Source organism: Herpailurus yagouaroundi, unplaced genomic scaffold (assembly GCF_014898765.1).
Source record: "Herpailurus yagouaroundi ecotype Mexico unplaced genomic scaffold, PumYag 77, whole genome shotgun sequence".
Taxonomy (NCBI): Eukaryota; Metazoa; Chordata; class Mammalia; order Carnivora; family Felidae; genus Herpailurus; species Herpailurus yagouaroundi.
Genome location: NW_024412388.1, coordinates 7,971,277 through 7,990,000, shown reverse-complemented (window position 1 = coordinate 7,990,000; position 18,724 = coordinate 7,971,277). Strand labels below are relative to the sequence as shown.

General features: G+C 56.0%; 1 protein-coding gene across 1 annotated transcript; it reads left to right on the top strand.

Moving 5' to 3' along the window:
* The first annotated feature begins 230 nt into the window (after positions 1–230).
* CIROZ (ciliated left-right organizer protein containing ZP-N domains) lies at positions 231–17,912 on the top strand. Its single transcript, XM_040471515.1, is given in 15 exon segments — positions 231–235; positions 429–457; positions 3,877–3,885; positions 3,888–3,968; positions 4,185–4,216; positions 5,517–5,657; positions 10,035–10,116; positions 10,506–10,721; positions 11,975–12,545; positions 12,678–12,825; positions 12,912–12,928; positions 16,121–16,192; positions 16,973–17,035; positions 17,037–17,127; positions 17,739–17,912. Coding segments are annotated over 15 exon segments (1,692 nt in total). The 3' UTR covers positions 17,874–17,912.
* Positions 17,913–18,724: the final 812 nt, after the last annotated feature.

Here is an 18,724-nt window from a genome sequence, read left to right as displayed (position 1 = left end):
GACTTCATGACCTCCAGGACCTTTGCCACTCAGTGTGGTCTCTGAACCAGTAGCACAGCATCACCCGGCAGCTTGACAGAATTGCCGAACCCCAGGCCCTACCTCGATGCTACGGAATCAGAATCTGAATTTTAAAAAGACTCCCCCAGGTGATTTGTGGCACACTGACGTCTGAGAAACCCCACCCTAAGACGTTTGGCCTCTAACCTTCTCTGAACTAACACCTCCGCATGGGGTAAAGGGCCCCTTCAGGTTTGACAACATGACTCCTCCATGCCCCTACCTAACCGGTCCACTGAAGTGAGGCTGGGCCGAGAAATTCTTCCCTCCTTCTCAGAAGTGTTTTCTTGTTCGACAGATAAGGTCAAGTGCCTCTGAGACTACATGGCCTGTGGATGCCCAGGAGAGATTGGGAGAGTTTGAGGCAGATGGCTGAGCAGAATTCTGCACTTGCCAGGTAGGGAACGGTTGTTGGCTGGGTAGGTCTTCGCCTAGGGAGAGATGCCTGCCCGGATACCTCATCCCAGGTGTCCCCTGTCCCCTGCCCGGGATGCTCCTCCTCCATTTCTCACCCCTGGTTCCTTCCTGTCACTCACATCTCCGCTCAAAGGCCACCTCCCCAAGAAGCCTTCTTGACTCTCTGTCTAACATAGTCCCCGCCCACCCCCAGTCACAACCTCACCCTATTTGCCCCTCAGAACTCACCACTGTTTACAATGATCTTCTACGATTTTTTTAATAATCGTTTTTAAATTTACTTATTTATTTTGAGAGAGAAAGAGTGTGCACACGCAGGGGAGGGACAGAGAGAGACGGAGAGAGAGAATCCTGAGCAGGGATCCCACACTGTTACCCTGTCGAGCCCAACGCGGGGCCCAATCCCACACACCACGAGATCATGACCCGAGCCGAAATCAAGAGTCAGACACTCAACTGACTGAGCCGCCCAGGTGGGCGGCCCCCAAAATTATCATTTATGACTTTTTGTTGTCTGTGCTCCCCCCACAGAGGGTAGCTCCGGGCAGGCAAGGCCCCCACGTTTCCGGTTTATTGCTGTATCTCCAGAACCGAGAACACGGCCTGGTACTTAGTAGACACTCAATAAACGTTTGTTGAATGAATAAACAACCTGAAGCCCTAGAAGAAACGCCCATCTGGTGCTGATATGTTTCAAAATCTAAATCACCCAGAAAAATAAATAGATGTGGGGCCAAAGGGCCCCAAAGGGCCCCAAAGAGCCAAAAGTTTTTTTTTTTTATTTTGTTTTTTATGTTTATGTATTTTGAGAGAGAGAGAGACAGAGTGGGAGCAGGGGAGGGACAGAGAGAGAAGGAAACACAGAATCTGAAGCAGGCTCCAGGCTCTGAGCTGTAGGCACAGAGCCCCACGCGGGGCTCGAACCCACGAACCATGAGATCATGACCTGAGCCGAAGTCGGACGCTTAACTGACTGAGCCACCCAGGCACCCCAAAGGGGAAATTTTTACATATCTGACGTGGGAAACCATCTCAGGCTTGGTGAGGGAACTGCTTACCCGAAATAGCAGAACACAGGGACATAGGATCACAGAAGCCTTTCAGCCGTGGGCTTGCCAACGGAAGTAGGAAGGGGGTGGGTACCACAGGTGATTACCGGGAACCTTCTGGAGGGAACAAGAGTAGACAGATGTGCACATTGCCTGCTTTCCTCTGTGTCCTCCACCGTGGGCACCGCAGCACAGGCCCTAGAAATACCTCTTCTCTTTTGCACAGAAAGAGATATCGAGCAGAGAGGCTTTTCGATCTCTCTCAGAGACCGAGAAAATCTCCCAGGGCCCCCTTAAGGATTTTTAGGGCAATCCTTAAAGCACTTTCTGGGACTGGTGGAGCCTAAATCTGTCCTGGGAGGGCCAGCTGCCCGATGGCCAGCCAACCCATGAAGCCTTGGGAGCGGCATTTATGTATTAAAAGGCCACTTTTCGAGGAGAAATGCCGTGGATACATTAAGCTGTCGCCTGTTCTTTGGAGAGCCATTATTAATGGAAAACAATAGATTAATAGTTTTAAAACGCTTGTTCAATAAGTAATTTTTATGGCTCTGGATAGAGCCCATTAAACATTTCTGTGTGTTATTATAAAGAAGTTTTAAGCGTAAAATCATAAAGTCAATAATCAGAGAATTAGTCACAGCGGCCAGCCACAGGCCATTAGTTTTAGGCACTGTCAGAGACACCTGTGGCTTTCGCTGGAGAGTTTTCCTTTCACGGCAGTGCTTAGCAGTGCCAGGTGGGGACAGAGAAATGACCGTGCCTGCTGCCTTCCATAAACTTGAGGGGACAGCAAGCAGGTGTGAGCAGCGGGATGCCAGGCAAATATTTACAAAGTGCAGACGTGAATGCAAAACTAAAATGATCCAGGTCAATTTGCACATCCAGGCTGAGACACTTTATTTCCCCAGTGATCTCCTACCTTTCAGAGCCGCCCTCTGCCAGAGGCACGGCCTTGATCTCTTGCTAAAGATAGAGGTGGAGGCTGCATGCTTTTAAAAGGAACACATGTCACCAGAGAATCCCCCGCATAAAGGCTTCCAGGACTGTTTTCTGAAATAGTGTCTCCATCTTCCACCAAATACAGAATTGAGTCAAGAATTTGAAAATGAAACTGTGAGCCTAAAAAAAATTTTTTTAAATGTTTATTCTTGAGAGAGAGAGAAAGAGAGAGCGAGCAGGGAAGAGGCGGGGGGCGGCCCCCCCCCCCCCGCAGAATCCAAAGCAGGCTCCAGGCTCTGAGCTGTCAGCACAGAGTCCGACACGGGGCTCGAACCCACAAACGGCGAGACCATGACCTGAGCCGAAGTTGGATGCTTGACTGACTGAGCCACCCAGGTGCCCCCAAACTGTGAGCTTTTTTTTTTTTTTAATATTTGTTAATGTTTATTCATTCTTGAGAGACAGAGAGACAGAGTGCGAGTGAGAGAGGGGCAGAGAGAGAGGGAGACACAGAATCTGAACCAGGCTCCAGGCTCCGAGCTGGCAGCACAGAGCCCGACACGGGGCTTGAACTCACAAACTGTGAGATCAGGACCCGAGCCGAAGTCGGGTGCTCAACCGACTGAGCCACCCAGGCGCCCCCAAACTGTGAGCTTTTACAAGTGACTTTAAAACAAAATCATGACAAAAGCAACACAAGATAATTACAGAAACTAGAGAAAACCCAAAGAAAACAATAAAAGGGACCCGTAATCTCTCTACCCAGAACGTGGGCCTCATTGAGAAGATGACATTGGCACAAAGACTTGAAGGAGATGGGGGAGTGAGCCGTGCAGGTATCTAAAAGAAGGGAGCTCCAGGCAGAGGACTCAGCCAGTGCAAAGGCCCTGAGGCAGAAGGACGCCTGGCTTGCTTGCAAAAGGGCAGAGAGGCCAGGGTGGCTGGAGCGCAGGGAGGGAGGTGAGGAAGTAGAAGTGGAGGTCAGGAAGGTGAGGGGCAAATCACGTGGGGCCTTCTAGGACCTTGGCGTTTCCTCGGGGTGAAAAATGGGGGTTTGAGCAGAGGCGGGACATGATCTGACCGAGTGTGGAAAAAGAAGCAAACGGCTGCTATGTGGAGTACAGACCGTTAGGGGCTCAGGAGGTAAGGGAGATGGTTGCTACAGAAACCCAAGCCGGGGACCAGAGTGGGGAGAAGGAGTGAGCTTCTAGATATGTCTCGAAGGTAGAACTTTAGGATTCCCTGCTGCTCTGTACCTTTTCAGCCCTGTCCTATTCCTACTGATTTCCTCTACCCCAGATAAGGGACTTCGAGGTTTACATCTGGGTGTCTGAGATTTCTGAGATTCCACTTGTAGAAAAGTGGCCTCTGCAGGCTCAACCACACTTCTGTCCTTTGCTTATCGTAGGGACCTGGAGGGCCCCAACCACCTGAATTCTTTTCTTACCCAATGTGTCTACTTCCTGTATCCTGATCCTGACGGTGACTTTGTTTTTGTTTGCTTGTTTTAATTGATTAAAAAAATTTTTTATATTTATTTATTTTTGAGTGAGAGAGAGAGAGAAAGAGAACGAGCAGGGGAGGGGCTGAGAGAGCAGACAGCAGAGAGCCCGATGAGGGGCTTGAACTCACGAACGGTGAGATCATGACCTGAGCTGAAGCCAGACACTCAACCGACTGAGCCACCCAGGCGCCCTGGTGACTTCATATTTTGAGCTCAATACTCAGCCTGCTTCGTGCAGAAGGAGGTGGGTTTGGGAAAGATCAGGCTTTGCTGATGTCTTTCGGGAAGCTTCCACTCAGGGAGACAAAAAGAGGTAAATATGAGTGCAGAGGTCAAGAAAGGGAACATTGTATCATTATTCCTTCCTAGACACAGAGTGGGGAGAGACAGAAGAGAGGGGCCAAGCCCAGGCTCTGACCTCTCAGAGTTTGGGGCACAGACTGCCAGGCGAGTGAACCTACATCAGAGGCTGCCTCCTCCAGGAAGTCTTCCTGATAGTTGATCACCTCTGTGCCTTGAACCTGCTTCTGTCATGGCACCTGCTGCCCTGACTAATAACAAATCTCCTCCCACAGCTGTCTCTGGCTGGATCTGGGGTGCCTTGGGCGGGGTGGGAGGGGGTGGGGCATGCCCACAGCGTTGGCCTTTGGGCCTGGCACAGAGTTGGTGCTTAGTCAGTGCTTAATAAAGTGAAAAAGTGGTGCGGCCAGATTCGCAGAAGTTGATTGGCCTTGGCGCTGATGCAGCATAAGCCTCGGGCCCCTCACTTGCACCGGCCCCTTAGGTGCTCACAAGACCATGACTGTAAAGCTGGCAAAAGAGATTTTTATATTCTTTTTCCTAAAGAGGCCCTTCCCCCAAATTGCCTGAGCTCCAGGCGCCGCACGGCCTGGACCCTGCCCAGGGAAGGTGCAGGGAGGCGGGATTTGGGGGCTGGGGTCCGACGGCTGGGCTGATGCCAGTCGGTGGGGGAGCGGACTCTTTTCCCTGACCGAGCCCAGAGTGTCTCCCTAGGGGGTCGCGGTGGGGGGAGCCATCCCACGACCTAACCTTTCCTTCTCTTTCTCTTCCTTTCTTCAGTTGCTTCCTCTTCCCACCAACCCATTGGCTTAGTCGCTGACCTACTCTGAGCCTCACCTGCCTCATCCATCACATGGGAGCAGGGAAGCCTACTTTAGGAGTCATCTGTGGCGGTCGAGGAAGGTCAGGCATGAGCAAACATTTGGTGCCTGTCAGGGGATGTTCGGGCACAAGCTCTGGTCCTGTCTGCCCAGGCTTGGCCTTCCTGAAATCTGCAAACGTTCCCAGCCCCGAGGGCTTCCCGGTGGGGGCTGCGCTGTGGGAACCCAGAAGCCAGACCCAGGTTCCCAGGCCCCACAGCCTCGGTCTCCCTTCCCAGCCCTCTTCCTGACACCTTCCCGGCTGCCAGCCAGTTGACGTGAACCGTACTTGCTGTGAATAGTCACTGACCTATAATTGCAGCCCTATGAACTGTGTTTTCCTCTTCCATTTGCACGCATGAATTTTGCCCTCCTTCCAGAAAGCAAAATTACAGGTTGGAAATCAGAATATTTCAAACAGGGGTGAGAAGGTTGGAGCAGAGTGTCTGCTTCATCATGAAGTGTCCAGTGTTAACGTCCAGGCTGGGCCAGGGGGGCGTCTACTGTGGGCCCACGTTCGTTCAAGTAACAGGCTCAGAGGGCCCAGGGGACACGGTGGGGCGACATCCCAGACTGGCCTTCTCTCCAAAGGCCACGGCTCCTGAGCCTTCAGACGTGGTCCGGCAGAGGGGTGGCAGCTGGAGACGCACCGTGGCCTTGCTCTCCCGCAGGCATTCGTGGGCACCGGCCGGGTGCCCGGTCCCCCTGGGCTTTGTCTGAGCGAGTTGGGATGGGATGCGGGGGGGCAGGTGTGTTCAAGGCGTCTGAACCAGCTGGCACGGGGGCCAGTGGGAGCACTGGGGCTGTCACTGAAGCTGCAACATTGTGCCCTCGTGTTCTCGATTGCTCGATCGAAAAAAAAAAAAAATGGCTGGTCTGGGTACCCCTTCTTGACTGGGGTGAAGTCAAGGAATTGTAGTCTTTTAGCCATAAAAGGACCTCAGATACAATCAGGTGCAGTGTCCCTACTTTAAAGACCAGGAAATGGAGGTTCCCCCCAAGGTGAGCTCCTTCCCTGCTTTGTGGGCTCCTTGCGTCAGCTTGTCAGCTTTCTCTCTAGTCCTGCGGGAGTCTCTGTGAGCTAAACAAGACTTGGATGGGGGGGTGGTTACAAATGCAAATGCCTAGGGGGGGGCCAAACCCGCCCCAGAAATGAGTGTGCCAGGCTCAGGAGGCAGCACAGAATTGTACTCGTGTCTTTATTTAGCAAATACTTTCAAGGCACCTGCTCTGTGCTGGGCACTGTTCTAACTCCTTTGCAAATATTAACTCACTGCATCTCCATAGTGATTCTGAGCAATGGGTGCTATGATTATTGCCATCCTACAGATGGGAGAATGAAGCGGAGGGATTAGGAGGCATGTGGAGGAGGCGGGCTGTGAGCCAGGCAGAGCTGTGGCGGGGCCACAGCCGAGGCGGGCACAGGCTCCCCCCCCCCCCCCTGCCCCCCCCCCCCCCCCCGTCCCTCCCCCACTCAGAAAGGCAGCCTCCACTCCACCCCAGCCCCATCTGGCCAGCCTTTCCAACTTTTCACGAGAAACTGGAAATCCATAATTGTATGTGAGCTCTTCTGATGTTAAAAAGTTGACTTTAATCTTGTAAACATGAAGTGGCTCCAGAAGGGAGCCCCACTTCTGAGGTGCCCCCAGGCCCGGTGACCTGAACTCCTCCTGGCTTGGGGCCTGGGCTAATGGGCAGACTGCTTGGCTATTCCTCTGCCTCCCAGTCTTAAGGAGCAGGACTTTCTCTGCCCACTTGCCTGGTGTTGGTCCTCCTAAGAATCTACCCCAGGATCCCCAAGCTTTGCCCACAGGTGATGACTTTTGAAGTTTCCGGGATGGGTCACTTCTCCCCCTGCACCGGGTCTGTAATTCTGGAAGCCACCGCCAGGGGGACGGTGTGGCCAGAGTCACCGGCACCGGGCCGGGTTATTGAGAAACGCAGGACCCGCCTCTGGCCCAGGCGCCTGCTTTGCCTCCAACGGTCTGCCTTAGAAGCCGCGATGTCCAGCCTCCTTCACCAAGCGAGGTGTGGGAGCCCACAGTGGCCCCACGTCCCAGAACATGGACACAGAGAGGTGGGCAGCAGGCACGAGAGAGAAGACGGGTCTTTGCTGCCCTGGCCCCCCTCCCCCCCCCCCCGGGGCCCCCCCCCCCCCCACAACTGAGAACCTCATCGAATTGACTGATTCATTCCCGGTGACTTCTGCAGCCGCTGCTTCCGTGCCTGCACCTTGAACTTGCATTAAGTTTTAATTAAAGCCGTTTCACCGGCCTTGCCCTTGGCTAAATGCAGCTGTGGGCACAGGGCACATAGATATTTAATACTCTGCCTCTCCCCGCTGAAGGCGCAGGGTGCCCAAGGGTGTACCCGAGCCGTGCCCGCTAGCAGCGATCCGCGCTCTTGCTTAAGTGTGCCCACAGGCCCTGAGCGGGAGGCCGGCAATAACTATTCATTGCCCTGGGTTAAGTGTGCCCAGGGGCACCCGTAAACTCAATGCAGTGATTAGCGATTGCTCCCAGTGAAGGCTGCCCGAGGTCCTGCGGAATGTCCTCAGCCCTAAATATAGCCTCCGCGTGGGGCCTTAAAGGGCAAGGTGCCGATCGCAAGTTCCCCTCCTGGAAGCAGAATCGCTTCTCTCCTTAAAGCCTGGCCTCCGAGGGCTTCCCTGACTTATTCCAGGTTGCAGCGGAGGGATGGGACGCGGGAGTAGCGGGCGGGCTCTGGTGGGGGCCCAGGGAAATGTCACACCCTCTTCATTGCTCTCACCACACCCCGTTCCAGCGTCTCTGCTGCCCAAGTGAAGGCGGCACCTCCAAGGACAGGGAGACCCAGGGGCTCGCGGGGCGTCCTGAGGGCCAAGGGGGAGCAGGGCTGGGCCACCGAGGAGGCCGCGCCGGCTGGGGTCTCCTCCCACCTGATTCTTTCTGCTATTATTATTTCCATCCTATAGATGGGAGAATGAAGGCCCAGTCTGTCCCTGCCTCTGGAGGAGTTGGGGGTGGGCTGGGGAGGGTGTTGTTGAGGCCACTCAGTCCCCCGGGGCCTCCCCTCCCCAGCTTGTCAGGGCAGGCGTCGGTCAGGTGCTGTCCGAGGGACCCTCCGTGGGTCTGTGACTCCCTCCCTGCCCAGGTCTGAAGCAAACGAAAGGGGGCTGTGGGAGAAGAGCTGGAGTGGAGGGTGAGACCATGGCTGCAACAGGGGCTCCAGGGAAGGTTCTCTGCTCTGCCCTCACCGGCACCTTCCTCCCCATCTGCAAAATGGGCAGAATGGTGCCCCCTCTATGGGGCGGCTACAGGGCTCATGGGCGGTATGGTGACCAGCCATCCCGGTCTGCCTGGGGCTTCCCTGAAAGTCCCACCGCAGGGGAACCCTCTCGGCCCCCGGAGAGCCTGGGGTGGGTGGGTCACGCCTAAGTACGGTACCCTTGACGGGCACGCCAGGCCGGCCACCGCACTCTCTGCGCCCTTCATTGCTGGACCCGAGAAGGGAGGAGAAAGGGCAAGGGAGGAAAGCAGGCAGGAGGGCCCGAGAGACGGCCCTGACGGGAAGTGGGTCCCGAACCGTGTCTGTGCCGTGCACACCCGCTCTTGGCCCCGCCAGCTGTGCCTGCGATCCCAGCTGCCCCCTTGGCCGGCCCCAGGGTGGCAGCTGAGGCAAGACATTTTCCCTGGGTCTGTTGACACTTGAGTCCCAGAACATAAATGATTTTCTTGTCCTAATGAGCAAACAACCCAGCCGGCAACGCTCTCTCGCCGGCGTCCTGCTGAGGTAATTGCCACGCTTATGTGCTCAGGCAGAAATGTTTACTCGCTCACCTTTGCTAACCGCTTGCCAGGAACACTTGCTCTCTCTTTGTTCGCAGTCTCCCTGACACTGCCCCTGGGAAGCGCCAGTGGCCAGGTAGGCGGGGCCGGAGCAGAACGTTCTAGAAGGCTCCGCCAGGCCCGGCGCTCAGGGACACTCCAAGGCAGGAGGCTCTGACTTCTGTTTTCCTGTGGACGGGCCTGGTGGACAGGGCCAACTTTTCTTGGGCTCGTGTCTTGGCAGCTGAAGCTGGATGCTTCGCCTGGTGCCCTCCGGGCAGAGCCCTGAGGTCATCCGGGAGGAACTCTGAGGAGGGGTCCCGGCTTTGGGTGGGAGGCTGGCCAGGAGGCTTCCAAGGTCCGTCTCATGCTATGACTCTCTCCGTAAAGTCTCCAGTGATGGGGAGCTCATTCCTTTGCGAGGCCGCCTGGTTCCACAGGGCACACGCTTCCCTCCGGCTGATCCTAAGTCTGTTCTCAGCAGCCTTCTGGAAGGACCTGGCCCTTTCTCCATTTTACATCCTTTCGAGTATTTGAAGTCAGCTAGCTTTCCCTTCCTCGAGTCCGCCCCTGAATTCCTCCTGCCAGTCCTTCTAGGATGGGGTCTGGGGACTCCCTCCTGTCCGCTCCCCCCCCCACCATCCAGGCGCCCACCTTTATTCAAGACCCCCATTGGTGATGTCCACGAGCACACTGCAAATGGATCGGAGCACAGGACCCCAGTTGTGCCTGGCTGGACAGAGTATGGGCTGCCTGGTCGGCATCCGTCGCCCGTAGGGGTAACAGCACATCCATTCTTTCTCATGTGTGCTGCACAACGTTCCTCCTACGGGCCAGCAGCTCCTGCAAGGTGCCTGCTTCCCTCCGGTGTAAGGAGTGCAAGCGTCTAGGTTGCCTTCCTCCCCGACTGGCCTGCTGCCCTGCCTCCTGGTCCCGCCCTCCCCCCGCCCTTGGCCCTGTCACCTTCCCAAGTGTCCCCTTTAGTGCGCCTTCTCCTGGGCCCCCTAGCGACCGCGTCTCCTTGGCCTGACTGTCCTGCTTCTTCAGACCCCATGACTGCTGTTCCTTTGAGGGTTGCTCCTGGCTTCTCTGAAAGATGCCAGGCACGGAGACCACCACTGTCATCACCCGAAGGCCAAGGCGAGACCTTCTTCCAAGGCGGGAGGTCAGTGGCGAGCGTCAGTCCCGCCAGGCTGGGGGGTGGGGGGCGGATCTCGTGGCCTAGCGCCCTCGGAGCCGCCGTTGGGGGGCAGCTACGAGGCCTCAAAGAGCAGTTTGCCGCCCCTCCGGTGCCAATTCAAAGGTCCACCTGGGAGACCGGCCAGATTTAGGCAGGCAGCTTAGAAAATTGGGCTCCATTAGCGTAAAGTGCTCCGCACGGCAGATGAGGGGCTCCTGTAATCACGCACTCAGCCCGTCCTGATCGCGGTGGCAGGAGCGTAATTATCATCTCTTTAAATAGCCCAAAGTTGCCGTGTAAGAGAAGATGGCTCACGTGACATTTGCTCGGAGCTCGGTTCCTGCTAAAAATATCCGGGCTAAATAATATTTCCTGGTGGCACTGGAGCAACGGTCCCTGACCTGAGCTGGGTGACACTTGGGGGTTTAGGCCGCAGGCCAGTCCCCTGTGGAGGGAGCTTGCTTCTGGAAGTTCAGAGGCCACTGCGGGGGGGGGGGGGGACACTTCTGCCTCACCAGGTGCTCAACACCTCCGAGGGTCTCCTGCCACTCTAACTGGTGAACGGCTTCTATGCCTGTTTTCTAGAAGATGCTTGCCCACCGGGTAAGACCCAGGAGCGCCCCTAAATCCACCCTTTCTGGATTCGTCTCTGTCTCGTCCCGTCCCGTCTGTGTTCCTCCCTCCTCTGGACACCTTATCCCCAAGTTCCCACCCCACTTCGCCTCTTCGTCACCCCAGCCTTGACTGTGCCTCCCTGGATTGCTTGGGACAGAGAGACTTTTGCTGTTCCGGAAGGTCTGAATGTGTATGGAGTACGGGTTGGGTGTAGAGTACGGATGAAAAGCGGAATCTTCTACCAGAGGCCTCCAAACCCGGGGACTCTTCTCTCCTGGGAGGTCCCGTGATCGGCTCCAGGGGGCCTGAGAATAAAGACAGGAGAAGGTCTGCACCTGTCAGCAGGCCCTCTGGGGCTCCGTGATCCCTCAGTGGTTGGGAACCCGATCCAGACCCTGTACGTAATAACTACTTCGTTCAGCCTGGGGTGTCATATAGAGAGGCCTGGAACCTGGATGAGTACTTCCTACCTCTGGGAAGTTTAAATTCTAAGGAACTCTGTTTGCAACATTGGGTGGATCAAAGGCTTCATCCTGTGTGGGTAGATCAGAAAGGACTAAGACTTGACATCTGATAGAAGTTTATCGTGGCCCAAAGTTCACGATGGAGCTCTGGTGATTTTAAGGCACTGGGGAGGGGCCTCGCCAAGCCCCCAAACACCTCTTTCCTTATCCATGATGCTTGAAGCCCTTTCTTTATTTGGAGACAGGTGCTTTCATTTAGCCACTGCAGCGCGGGCTTTTTTTTTTTTTTTTAATTTTTTTTCAACGTTTATTTATTTTTGGGACAGAGAGAGACAGAGCATGAACGGGGGAGGGGCAGAGAGAGAGGGAGACACAGAATCGGAAACAGGCTCCAGGCTCTGAGCCATCAGCCCAGAGCCCGACGCGGGGCTCGAACTCACGGACCGCGAGATCGTGACCTGGCTGAAGTCAGACGCTTAACCGACTGCGCCACCCAGACGCCCCAGCGTTTATTTATTTTTGAGACAGAGAGAGATAGAGCATGAACGGGGGAGGGGCAGAGAGAGAGGGAGACACAGAATCGGAAACAGGCTCCAGGCTCTGAGCTGTCAGCACAGAGCCCGACGCGGGGCTCGAACCCACGAACTGTGAGATCGTGACCTGAGCTGAAGTCGGATGCTTAGCCAACTGAGCCACCCAGGCGCCCCCGCAGCGCGGGCTTAAAACGCCCCCATGAGGAGGGCGACACACAAAATTCTTGCTAAAGTGTAAACAATTGATCCGAGCTTTGTTTCTTAAGAACAGCTTTGGTGAGGAAGGGGAACCAGGTCGCTGAAGCTAAAGGCGGTCTCCGTGGAGACATTTCTGCAGCTTCCGAGGGGCAGGCTTGCTCCTGGCATCTGCTTCCTTATGGGTCTTCCCGGATGGTGGGGTCCGTCCCTGGGTCTTGGGGAGGGCCTGTTTCTTCCCTTCCGCCCAGCCACCAAGTAATCTCACGTCGCCGATCAGGAAGCGCACTGTGCTGGCCACAGGACATCAACCCCCCGCTGAGGTCCTGGAACCGCCCTTTTTGTCTGCATACCTGCGAAGTGTGTATTTTTCTGTGTCCCGTGACCTTCCCCATTCCAGAGTCAGAGGCCTTACTCGACATCCCAACGCAGAGACTGGGTCTGGTCAAAGAAGGTTGCCACGTGGAGGAAATCCTGAGCTTGGTGGCAAGGGTGCTGCGGGTCCAGTTCAGCATCCGTCATGACAGCCGTCCTCGCGTCTTCTGGAAGCCCCTCCTCCTTTGGGCCACTGATGCCACGTGGAATCAGAGACCTGGAAGGCGGGGCTGTGGGGCCAGCTGAAGACGGACCTTGGCCACTTGTGCCCCTGGGGCCTGACACTCCTGCCAGGGCGCCCCCCCCCCAGGTGGACGGCGGCCGTGGGGTACAGGATGCACCCGGCCACGCGCAACTCACTCTTCGTCGCCCCACAGCAATGCCAGGAGGCCCAAGAAGCCTCTGGAATGCAGGCTGTCTGTAGGTAGCCCTGGAACGGGCGAGATGGCTGCCCCCGTCCCCTGGACCGTGGAGAGCTCCTCCCAGCATGTGGGTGAGCGAGTCACCGTGGGGGTGCGCCTGCCGGTAACAGGACACGTCACCTGAACCCTCTTTCCCTGGCCCTGTGATTCCTTCTCCTGTGACAAGCCTTCCCTTTCTGGGCCTGCCAGGTCTCACACCTGATGCGGTAAGCGGCGTCGGGCACACTGGCTGGAAGTGGTCCGGGAACAGGAGGGGCCCGGGAGCTGAGTGGTGATGTGGCCACGGGCCCTGGACTCAAACTGCCGGGGCGTGGGGAGGGGCACATCAACTTCTCAGCTGGTTGCAGGACCTCGGCGAGTCACTTAACCCCGCGGAGCCTCAGTGTTTTCATCTGCAGAATGGGAATACGGGTGCCCGTGGGGGAGGACGGGGTTAGGAGCTCAGCAGGGTTCCTAGCACGAGGTGATCCATTTTCATTTTGACCTGTGTGGGCTCCGCGCCTCAGCTCACTTATCAGACGGATTGGGCTCTTTGGCAAAGACGCGGTGCGGCTTCTTAATCCAGGACGAATGCTCTTCTAAGCATGGGGTGTGTCCTCTGTGCCAGGACGCCGGGACCCACGTCTTGAAAGGGGTCTTCGGTGACGGCACGGCCACCAGAAAACCTGCCATTTGCAAAACCACCAGGAGCAAAGCCCATTGAAATACGGCATAAGGAAATACACATAATTCGCAAATGATGTCGATCACTTTCATCTTAGACTTCACAACTGTCCTCAATAGAAGACAGACGTGAAGGAGATTTAACACAGATGTGCAGAGTGCAAGAATGCCCCGTTACCAGGATATGATGTTTCGGTGCTGCATAAAAATGTAATTATATTCAGAACTATATTTAAAGATTAAAAGGGGGACTGCCTACCACATCTAGCCCCAAACTCAGAATTAGAAACAAAGGAAAAAAGCGGGGTGGGGGATGAGCTCTAACAGCCTGCTAAGAATGGAAATGTTTCTTGAAAGTTTTTACACATTTTGGCTGTCTTTATTTTAACAGTTTCCTGCAGCAATGACATTGATTTTTGGAAAGGGAGGGCTAGATCTTTATCTGACACATATTCACTAAGCACTTGCCTGTGGGAGGGGCCTGTATGAGGCTGGTGGGGGGGTGGGAACAGAGGCCACCGGGTCCACAGCCCTTGCTCTCCAGCAGCGTCCAGTCTGGAAGCGGGAGGAAAGACATGTCCAGAGAGTTATAAGGGAGGGCAGGCAGGCCTGGGGGAGAGGACAAGGACCAGATGACCTTTGCCCCTGGCTTGGAAGAGAGGGTAGATTCTCTAGTAAATAAAATACAAAAACAACTCAGCAATGGCAATAATTTCTTAGGAAGACCTTTTGGCCTCTCCGGAAAGATTTACACGGGGAAAGAATGTTCTCTGCCTCATTTTATTAATTTAATATCAGCAGCCAGAATGAATCTCCCCTCTCCCTGGCTCCCAGCATACCTTCCCTGCACCTCCCCTGTAGCTTCCAGGTCTTTCTATGCTTGTTACGGTTATCGGTGCACAATCCTGTGTCTCCCTCTCGTATGGGAACTCTCTGAGGTCAAGGACTGTGTCCTGTTCAGCATTTTATCCTTCATGGGACTACCACACCGCCTTCCCCTTGGTAAGCACTTAATAGATGCCCGTTGGACTATGTTTTCACCAGGAATTTTAAAAACACGTTTCAGACAAAGAACATTTCTGTGTGAAAATATATGACTAATGAGCTGGAATATTAATGTACCAGGATTGCCTAAGCACTCAGTGGTTACAGAGTCTTTTCCATCCCCGCCCCCCCCACCCCCTCCAGAGTGAAATATAGGAGAAATCCTCATTGTTTAATATCACAGATGTCAAGGGCAGTGGAAGCAATGGGCTGTCCAGCTTGGAGAAGAGAAACCAGGAGGGTGGTTAAGAGAAAGCTGTTTGACATTTTAAAGCAGAGGTTCTGACAAAAATGCCTCTAGGGGTCAGGCAGGGAGTATAAATGAGTGAGGGGAAGAGAGCCGGTGGCCCAGGTGACAGTGCTGAAGGCCAGGGAGAGGACACTGGTGGAAATGCCGGTGAGCGGGCAGACCCCGGGCCCCGCTAAAGAGAGGAAGTAGCTCTGCTTAGCTGCAGCCCATCCCTGCCTCGTCAGGGAGGCAGGCCAATGCGGCCAAATCTTCTGTTTTCCCAGGAGAAGCTGGTTACATTTTCTCAGTTCATCTAAAAAAATATTTAAAACGCGGGGCACCTGGGTGGCTCAGTCAATAAAGCGTCCAACTTCAGCTCAGGTCGTGATCTCACGGTTCATGGGTTCGAGCCCCGCGTCGGGCTCTGTGCCGACAGCTCCGAGCCTGGGGCCTGCTTCTGATTCTGTGTCTCCCTCTCTCGCTGCCTCTCCTCCGCTCTCACTCTGTCTCTCTCTGTCTCAAAAATAAAGCAACATTAAAAAAATAATTAAAGGGGCGCCTGGGTGGCGCAGTCGGTTAAGCGTCCGACTTCAGCCAGGTCACGATCTCGCGGTCCGTGAGTTCGAGCCCCGCGTCGGGCTCTGGGCTGATGGCTCGGAGCCTGGAGCCTGTTTCCGATTCTGTGTCTCCCCCTCTCTCTGCCCCTCCCCCGTTCAGGCTCTGTCTCTCTCTGTCCCAAAAATAAATAAACGTTGAAAAAAAAATAATTAAACAAAATATAAAATAAAAAAATATTTCAACCCCTCTGCAGGCTAAACCAAACGTGTCCGAAGGCATAAGCCAGAACCAGCAAGCTCTAACCCAGCAGTTATCAACACGGGGTGTATTTGTGCCTCCCGGGGGGACGTTTAGCGATGTCTGGAGATATTTCTGATGCTACCAGCATCTGGTGGGTAAAGGGCAGGGGTGTTGCTGGACATCCCACAGTGCTCAGGAGCTTTTGTCACAGCAGAGAAGGATCTGGCCCAGGATGTCAATAGTATCGAGACAGAGTCTGCTTCTGTGTGGTTCTTGGGGCTGGGCCCACGTATTTGGCCTCGACTAGCTCACAGATGCAACCGGGAGGTGGCATCATACAGGGGTGGGGACTTGGGACCGGCTGGTCTTTACAGAAAACTTAAAATTCTGTGATTCAGTTTCAAAAAGAGATTTTGACATTCGCATATGCTCAAAAAGGACTCCAGGTTGAAGGTCTGTGAAATTCGGCCGCTGGGGGCAGTTCCTAACCCAGTGCTTGAATCTGAAGCTCCCAAGCCTCTATTTTCCCGTCTGTAGGAAGGCGGCATGGGTGACCCTTTCGCCAGGGGGCTGGGGAGGATTTTGGCTCTTTGGGAGAGCTGATTCCTGCTTCCTTTCTGGAAAGTTCTAGAAGGTGGTTGTCTGCTTGAACTGTCACTCTGAGGTCTGCTCCCCCTCCACCATCCCCAGGAGGGGACACCCTTCCAGCAGGAAGGCCACCTGCTTCCTCTCCCCAGTTCTAATCTGTGGGATCTGCCGCCATGGGTGGCCTCTGGGAAGGGCTTTGTCAGAGCTTTACTGTCAAGCCTTCTGATGCCGGTCTGTCACCTGGCCTCGCTTCCTCTGAAGGGCTCCATCCTGGCGAGGTGTTGGTGGACCCAGCCAGGCATGAGACCCCCCCCCCACTTTTACCACCATTATTCCAAAAGGAGCCGTGCTCTGACCTCCGCCCAAGTCTTCTCCTCAAATTCAGAACGGTCCCCAGAGAAAACAGGGCCCCCAAGAGCTCCCACCTGAGGTCCGCCCCCCTCCAGCTGTCCTGCCTGGTTCACAGCCCCCAGGGCCTTGAGACCAGGCAAAAGGAGGTGGCCGGTAGGGTCCGCAGCTGTGCACACAGAGGGGAACCAAGGCCTGCCTCAAAGACCTTGTGGCTGGAGCCTGGGGCCGGGCCTGGAGTACCAGCCTGAGGGCGCAGTTCCCACAGGCTGTCTCTGGCCTGCCGTCCTCAGCAGGGCCTAAGCTCACATCCCTTTATTTATGATGCGCTTTCTCTCTCCACTGCTCTCTCGCTGAAGAAGGGGCTCGGACCATTCCTGCAAATAGCAAAGCCTATGGAAGAAGAATGGTCCCCAGGTTCCCTCGAGGAAGGTGGACTTACCTGGACATGCCCCACCTTCAGCTGCTCTGTCCTTAGAGTCCATGGGAGCTGTCCAGGCCAGCCCCGGTCCCCTTGTCCAGTCTTCCCAGCCCCCACAGCCCTGACCATGCATTGTTCTCAGACATCTCCCCTCCTCAGCTCCTCTCTGGGGTCCAAACAGTCCAAAGTGTTCCTGGTCTCAAGGCCATCCATTTCCATGACATCTAGGAAGTATGAGGCCTGAGCAGAGCTTTGCCCGGCCACCAGGAAGTCCCCTCCTGCTGGGAATATTGTCAGGGGGGATGTGGCTGCCAGTTAGCCCGGCGAGGGGGACCTGGCCAGGCCAGCCAGGAGGTCCGGCCTTTGACGAGGTTGATGACCAGCCCAGCTGAAGAGGCCTTGGCTCCCTGTTGTTGCCCCAGAGAGCCCCAGAAGATGTCCTCCACAACGGAGGCCCCAGGACCATCCAGGAAGGAGGCTAAGGGGCACCTCGGACAGCTCAGGACACAGCAGGGCCAGGACTCGCCCCCCCTGGCTGGGAATGGACGCCACAGTCACTGCCCCGCCGTGAGCACTCCCAAGGCATGATGGCAGCAGCCAGGCCCAGTGCCCGTCTGAGGGCCCCAGGCCCCGAGCCCCCGGGGAGGCACAGGGTGGGCCCGGCAGGCCCCCGGCCAGTTCTTCCCGCTGAGCAGCTACCGGTCCGGGACAGCTCTTCTGGAGATTCCTCTTGGACAGCTCCACTGGAGGCAGGGTAATAGTGAGCCTGAGGCCTCGAGTCAGCCCCTGGCCGGTGGAGCAGGCCGAGTGGGGCGTGGTACCTGCATCCAGCAAACTCAGAGCCCATGGGCCCCCACAGACATTTCCCGGTCCAGCCTGGTTGAACCTGGAGACCCTTTCTGTTGACCAGGGGATGCTCTAGCAGGAGCCCGCAGAACCCACATGGGCAACCAGTCCCGAAAGTCACAGGGCTTGTGAGCTTCAGAAGAACGTGGAGGGGCTTCTGAGAGGCCCCCTGGCTGGGGTGAGTCCTGGGAGCGGCCCAGGGGATGCCAAGTAAGAGGAGTGGGGAGGACGATGTACGGGCATGCCTCCCACCCGCCGGGACCTCCAGCACTGGTGTGCGTGCCCTCTCACTGTTAACTGTGGTGAAGCATGGGCCAGGGACGGGGGGCAGCAGTTAGGGGGTAAGTGTGCAAGCTCTGTAGCGGGCTGCTGGGGGTCAAGTCTTGGTCTCTCCACTCTTTGGCTGTGTGACCTTGGGCGAGACACTAACCCTCTCTGTGCCTCAGTGTCCTGATCAGTCAAATGTGGGGGTGGGGGGCGGGTGATAATACTTGGGGCTGGGAGGACGTGGACGCGAAGCCTCGGGCGCAGGCCCCTGCACACAGCATGTACTCAGAACCCGTGAGCCGTCCCTGGGCTCGCCATTCCTGCCGTTTTGGCAAATCAGAGCAGCCACACTGCTGGGCTCCCAGGCCCAGGTGGAGGGTGTGTTTGCTTGTTCCAGGAGAGCATAGAAGCCTCCAGCCACGGCTCAGGCATTCTGGGGTGGGGGAGGGCTGGGTGATGATAAGATCCTACAGGGTGAGACGCCCTCCCCTGGGCCTCAGGGGCCGTGACCCCAGGTCTCTAAAGGAGCCCATGAGAGGAGAATGGGGAGCCTTACTGCTTTGGTTCCGTGACTCACTATTCCCTGGCAGCCGCTGATACCCCCCCCCCCCCCCCGGCTTGGATCACTCGGGTGACCCCCGTTGACCTCCAGGGAACACCGGGGTCCCACGTTTCCTGGCCCAGAGGCCCAGCTGGGGCCCGAGCGGGAGCAGCACAGGGGGTGGTTCCCTGAGACGGTGGCACTCCCCGCCCCCCCCCCCCCCAGTCTGTCTCTGGAAGTGGGATTTGAAATACAGC